At 57.1% G+C, this 5,895-nt stretch overlaps 1 protein-coding gene across 1 annotated transcript; it reads left to right on the top strand.

The window, feature by feature from the left end:
* Window positions 1-1,697: 1,697 nt before the first annotated feature.
* LOC138061797 (coiled-coil domain-containing protein 81-like) lies at window positions 1,698-5,613 on the top strand. Its single transcript, XM_068915662.1, has 10 exons — window positions 1,698-1,809; window positions 2,022-2,198; window positions 2,400-2,500; window positions 2,918-3,035; window positions 3,236-3,350; window positions 3,744-3,881; window positions 4,430-4,510; window positions 4,730-4,854; window positions 5,153-5,278; window positions 5,486-5,613. The coding sequence occupies exons 2-10, from the start codon at window positions 2,050-2,052 to the stop codon at window positions 5,529-5,531; spliced, it is 999 nt and encodes a 332-aa protein (XP_068771763.1). The 5' UTR covers window positions 1,698-1,809; window positions 2,022-2,049; the 3' UTR covers window positions 5,532-5,613.
* The last annotated feature ends 282 nt before the right edge of the window (window positions 5,614-5,895 follow it).

Genomic DNA, 5,895 nt, shown 5'->3' with positions numbered 1-5,895 from the left:
TGGGAGAGACGTGACCTAGAGCAATGCAAGCTCCCTGTAGAGCTCCTTGCTCTTTGCCTTTGGTGCTCTCGGCAGCGTAGCAGAAGCTGGGAAGAGCTGTCTGCGGTGAAGCCCAAGCTCTTTGCAGCCTAGCGTCCTGTTCCCAAAGGCCTGGGGAAAGAGGCTAGTTTCCTGCACAGCTGCGCAGCTTCTCTCCATTGCAATGCAGGGCTCCTGTTTGTGAAAGACATCCCTGGGGCAGAGTTTCCCTGAGGCAGAGGCAGCCTCTCTCACCCTCAGAAAGCTTTGTGGCCTTTGTGAGTAATGCGATCCCTTCCTTGGCCTCACCTCCCGTGTCTCTGTCCTTTTTGCAGAACCCAAGCACACAATATTGGGTGTTATCAGGCAAAGACGCTGCTGCGTTTCCTGTGCGTCCTGGGGGGATCCGTGTGCTGCCAACGTGAGTATGTTTGCTTGTGTAGCCCGTGGCTGAGCAAGCGAGCAGCTTCTCAGCTCCTGCTTGGTGGTGCTGCATTGCCAGAGCTTGCCCGCTCGTGAGCTCGTTCAAGACTAGCTGGTCCAACGGAAGGGCTTCCAGCCAACTCCTTGCTTGCTCTTTCTTCTTTTGGCCTTGGAGAGGCTTCCCCTCGATCAACGTGGAAGAGTGCTGGGGTTTTACACTCGCAGCATAGACTGGACCGAGAGAGGAATGTCGGCATCCTTTCTCATCAAGCTTCACCTCCTCATTCCCTGTCTTTGGCAAGACATGGCAAAAAGCTGTGAAGTCAAGACTGTGTCTGCTTTTGGCTGTGTGTTGTCCTGGGCGTGGCCACAGCCTCTGTGCAGTGGTGGGTCCAAGACCTGACCTATGCAGGTCCCGTGTGGGGCATTGCCCTGTCTGTTGGGAGACTCCAGGGAAGGAAAGGTGTCCTAAAGGGCGCCTTCTGGGAGCAAGGCGGAGAGGAAGAGGAGGGACTTCTTGGCCCAGTGGGAGGCTGTGTCTAGCAGGGCTCTGCAGAGCTCGGTCCTGGCACAGTGTCCTGCGCACTGCTGAGCAGCACATCCCCTGATGACCCGAGGGTACAGAGCTGCCTCTTTACAAGCACTACAGCGTGAATCTGGGAGGGTGTGCCAGCGAGCTGGAGGGCAAGATGTGAATTCACACATGGATGGATCTGGGCACACTGGAGCAAAGGAGAGTACTCTGCTCTCCGTGGGCTCTGTGGAGGCGAGAGGAGAGAGCGTCAGAAGTGGCAGCCAGGAGGACTTGTGTTAGCATACCCTTGCTCCCAGGAAGGCAAACAAAGCACTGGGACCAGCCCCTGGCAACTGCTCGGCCCATCGAGGCAGGAGCTCTTGGCTGTGTCGTGTGCTTGCCTGAAATGGGCCTCCACGGTGTTGAAGCATCTGCACCTTCTGCTCTGGAAATGTAGAGACCGTGCAGGGACTCTCATCCCTCTCTGAGCCTGCATGCTCCGCGCAAGCGGCAAAGGCAACGTGGAGTCCTTTCTCGCAGCTGGGGTCTTCTTGTTTCTAGGTTTGAGATTAAGCCAGGGCCTGGGGGAAAAGCCAAAGAGCCTGGCCCCGAGGGATCCAAGCAGAGAGAAGGTAAAGGACCGTGCAGCTCCCAAGGCAGGACCGAGCAGGTCTGCACACCCTCTTGCTGGAGCGTTCCCAAGCATGCTGTTCTGACGAGGTTTCTTGGTGCACAGTTACAGGGAGTGCTCCGCAGCAGCCTCACCACCGTCGAAAGAGGCGTTCTGCGGGCCAGGCCAAAGGGGCCAAGGAAGGAAAAGGGCAGCAGGGCAGCAGAAAGAAGCCTCTTGACAAGTGAGGCTCTTGGGGAAGTGGAGGAGGGCAACGGGAGGGTCCCGTCCTTGTGGGAGGCAGAGGTTTCCGTTGCACACGCTGTCTGCATTAGCTCTGAAGGGCTCTTAATGCCTCTCCCAAAGGCTGGTGTTTTCTGGCTGGACAGCAAGTGTACAGCAGGTCCTTGTGCGACTTTGTTGTCAGCTCCATGTTCTTGTTCATCTTCTTCCCAGGGAAGATTTTAGCCCCCTCTTATCCAGCATGAGAGGAAATCTGCAGTCGGCTACAGAGGACAAGCTGGGAGAAGACCTGGCTACAGAGAGAAGGAGGCTTTCACCCGTGAAGCTACCTGGGCTCAACATGGACGCCAGCCTAGCCCAGCAATGCCTGGGCATGCAGCCCTCCGAGAGGTGAGGCATGTGGAGAATGGGGCTGGGGCAGCGATGCACTCTTGTCCTTGTGGCAGTGAGAGATTTCCGTTGGACACATTGCTCTCAAAGGCCCTTCACGTGTGTCCCAAGGGCCGGCACTGTCTTGCTGGAGGGCAAGTTTGCAGCAGCATTTTGTGAATCTCTACTGACCGCTTCTTTCTGTTATCTTCTTGTTCACAGATCAAAGGTTTCACGAGCACACTCGGCCACTGAGGGCTCTTTCAAGGCTCTCCAAGAACGACAACCCAAAGGAGGCATGTCGAAGGAGAGTGGGAAAGGAGGTAAAGTAATGGATGAGTCCTGAGACAGGCTTGCAGGTCACCTCTATGTCCTTACTGCCAGGGAATTAAAGGCACAGTCACAAAGTGAAGCCTGGGACAGGAAATCATCCCTCCTGTGGCTCTGTTTGGTGCCAGCCGTTACCCTTCAGGGGCTCGTAATGGCAGCCTGGTGCTCCAAGTTGCAGCTGATCTGCTGAAGGACACTGCCCCGCTGCACTCCATTCCCTCGCCTGTAGTGCCAAGGGCTCTTTCCTTCCAGCACTGACAGAAAGTGCAGCGGGGAAACGGGACTCCGAGGGAATCGGGACTACTGCCCCAGACAGTTCCCTACCAGGACAGAGCAGCCCTGCAAGCGCTTCTTGCCTGAGCTGCCTCAAAGAGGCTCTTGTGAAGAGCTGTCTCATGTCACACCTGCAGGGAGTCCTGCTGAGAAGCGCCTCCTTGCTCGAAGGAGGCTTTTGCCCGTGAAGTTACCTGGGCTCAGAATGGACGCCAGTGTGGCTCAGCAAGGCCTGGGCATGCAGCCCCCCGAGAGGTGAGGCGTGTGGAGAATGGGGCTGAGGCAGTGGTGTGCTCTGCTCCTTGTGGCAGTGAGATGTATCAAAGCTCACACACCCACATCTGCTGCAGAACCACCTGCTGCTGCAGAACCACCTTCTGCCCAGCTTGAGAGCACAGGGGGCAGAGCACACTCATGCTGTGCTGCTACAGACTCTGCCTGCTCTGTAATCTTAGGGTGCTACCAGCAACTGAGGGGAGAGCCTTGAAACAAGACAAGAGCAAAACAGAACAGCAAGGCAGCCACAAAGCGGAAAGCCCTGTTTGCAAAGGGCATCGCAGAATAGGACAGGTACGTGATCTGGCCCCATGTCACCACTGTGTCCTAGGGCACTGTGGAAATGTGGCGCCCTGTGGATACAGCTTCCCCCAAGAGCCCTTGCTAGGTGTTGACCTGCACATTCCGTGGCTTCTTGTGGATCTTGCTGCAGAAGACACAAGTTACTCTTGAGTCCCTCCTCACACCACTGTCTCCGGGCTGCTGCCCCTGGAAAGGGGAAAAGTTAGGCTTTCCCGGGAGAGAAAAGAGACTGGTGCTTTCTAGGGCCTTGGTCATAGCAGGAGGGCTTTTCAGGGCTGGCATTAGGCCCAGGCTATTGCTGTGAGCAAGGCTGAGGGCAAGGGGCAGGAAAACTGCCAGCGGCTGCAATTCCTGCTGCCTGCTTTGCTTGTCTCTGCCCTCCAGGAAGTCTGCTACCTCTGCATGCAGCAGGAGGAACGACGCCTCCAGGCAGCGCGGCGGGAAGAGCTGGCGAGGCAAGAAAGGGCCGAGTGGGCAGAGCACCTGGCCTGCCGGGCAAAGACAGCTGCCCTCAATGCCCAGGTACTGGAAGCGTTTTCAGCTGCTCCAAGGAACCACCTTTCCCTCTCCCAGGCACCACTGGAGGTGTGCTGGTCTGGTCTCCTCGGCATTGTTGTACTGTTGCCTCCCAGGCGTGGGGCAGGTGACTTGTCTTTGCAGCTCACCTGCTCATTCCCATGATGGGAGATTTTGTCAGTGAAAACTATGGGACCCAAAGAGCAATCTGCTGTGCTGCGGACACATGGTCCTGACGCCTGCCTCGAGCTCCAGGACACCCCCCAGCCAGGGTGCCTGCCCTTTGAGGTGGGACACGAGCTCTGCTCATTTTTAACCGATGCCTCAGGGCACACTGCCCACCCCCCGACATGAGAGGTAATGCCATCTTCCTGGGCTTCAGTGGCTGAAGGATGAAGCCTTTCTGGTTCCCGTGCTCGGGAAGAGCAGGCGAGGACTGAGTATGCTGAGAAAGGCTGCAGAGTGCCCGGGTGCCTTGCATGCTGTGCAGGGAGGGATACTTCCTTCAGTGGCACCTCAAGCTACTACACACACTTTTCTCCCTTGTGCAACAGAGGAGACACCGAGCTCCACTGGAAGCCAATATTTCTAAAACAGAGAAAAAGAAGACTACAGAAGAAAGCAGAGAGTCCCTGGTAAGAACTTTGGACAGAAGAAAACCTCCGCCACCTGGGAAGCATAGCCAGCCCCTGGTTGAACACTGGCATCTCCACGGGGATGTGCTGCGTTCATTCTCCTGATGTCCGTGCTGCGGCTGCCTTGACCCTGCCGAGTGTGCCCCATGGCCTTGCTGTTGTAGGACACAGACTCATGCATTTACCCACTGCTTGATAAGCCTCTCTCTTGCCTTTCAGAGATCCTACTGCCCCACTCCTCCAGCCTCCGTCAGGAGAAGGCAGTATGACAGAGAGCTCCAGGAGAGGAAAGAGGCATGGGGAAAGGAGCCAAAGCGTAAACCGGCGCAGCTCTCCCTCCAGCAGTAAGTGTGCACAGCCCCAGCGTGGACAGGCGCAGCTTAACACCGGGGATCCAGGAGCGGGTCAAAGACGCGGAGCTGTGGGGCTGCATAGGACATCCTCTGATTTCTCCTGGCCAGGGAATGCCCCACATTAGCCCTTGATTCCGAGTTCCTCTCCAGAGCCCCAAGCGACTGCTTTGGGCTTGGCCTGAGTTGAGGACTGGGGGTGCAGGTGGGACTGTGGGGGCGCAGAGCTGGGCTGGGCTGGGCACAAAGGGTCTCAGCAGGGCTGAGAGTGACCTTGTCCCTGCCGTTGCAGCCACAAGTCCCTGCCAGCAAGGCAGAGCCACCGTCGGCTAGAGGTGGCTAAAGCCTGGTGGCAGGAGCCAAAGAACAGGGGAGAGCAAAACCCCTGCAAGGCTCACAGCGAGGAGCAGCTGCACTGGTATGTATGTCTGAGTAGGTCTGGGGCTTTTCCTGCCTGCGTTGCCCTGCCTTCCCTGGCTAGCAGCCCTGGGGACACCGGGGCTGTCACTGGCACCACCACCACTGAGATGGGGCACGTTTGAGCTTGGCCGTGAACCAGGCACCCTGACACCCAAGGGGACGTGCCTACACCTAACACTGAACACCTCTCCTTTGGCCTCCCTAGCATGGGCGGGAAGATGCCTTTGCAGCCCCGGAGGAGAAATCACTAGCAACTGCTGCTGTGTGAAGGGGAGACCAGCCTCTGCCTGAGATGGTTTTATCTGCAGGGAATAAAAAGGGAGGTGTTGCTCTGAACCCTGTGTGCAATGCCAGAGTGATTTTTACGGACAGAAGGGAATAACATCTGTAGACACCAAGCTAGACACCCACCCACAACACCAGAGCTAGTCCCTTGCGACACCATAGGTTGCCTCTGGCTGCCAACGGGGTCACCTGGGACCTCCACACCCCTCTGCTGCTGGGATGGCTTTTACTCTTGTGTCCAGAGTGCTCTTATATGGGAGGGGGGCGGGAGAGAGGGGAGGTTGCCTCCTAAACTGGAAGAAGATCCATCTATTTCCTATCCCTGCTAGA

Source organism: Struthio camelus, chromosome 21 (genome assembly GCF_040807025.1).
Source record: "Struthio camelus isolate bStrCam1 chromosome 21, bStrCam1.hap1, whole genome shotgun sequence".
Lineage (NCBI taxonomy): Eukaryota > Metazoa > Chordata > Aves > Struthioniformes > Struthionidae > Struthio > Struthio camelus.
The sequence above is the reverse complement of the archived record's forward strand: the minus strand, read 5'-3'. Positions and strand labels throughout refer to the sequence as shown.

What these genes read in the sequence shown, in the direction of transcription:
- LOC138061797 (XM_068915662.1), top strand. Translation starts at nt 2,050, where the DNA reads ATGAGAGGAAATCTGCAGTCGGCTACAGAGGACAAGCTGGGAGAAGAC. An exon ending in GAAGGAGAGTGGGAAAGGAG is followed by an intron (nt 2,501 to 2,917) that starts GTAAAGTAATGG and finishes TCACACCTGCAG; the next exon opens with GGAGTCCTGCTGAGAAGCGC. An exon ending in AGCGAGGAGCAGCTGCACTG is followed by an intron (nt 5,279 to 5,485) that starts GTATGTATGTCT and finishes TGGCCTCCCTAG; the next exon opens with CATGGGCGGGAAGATGCCTT.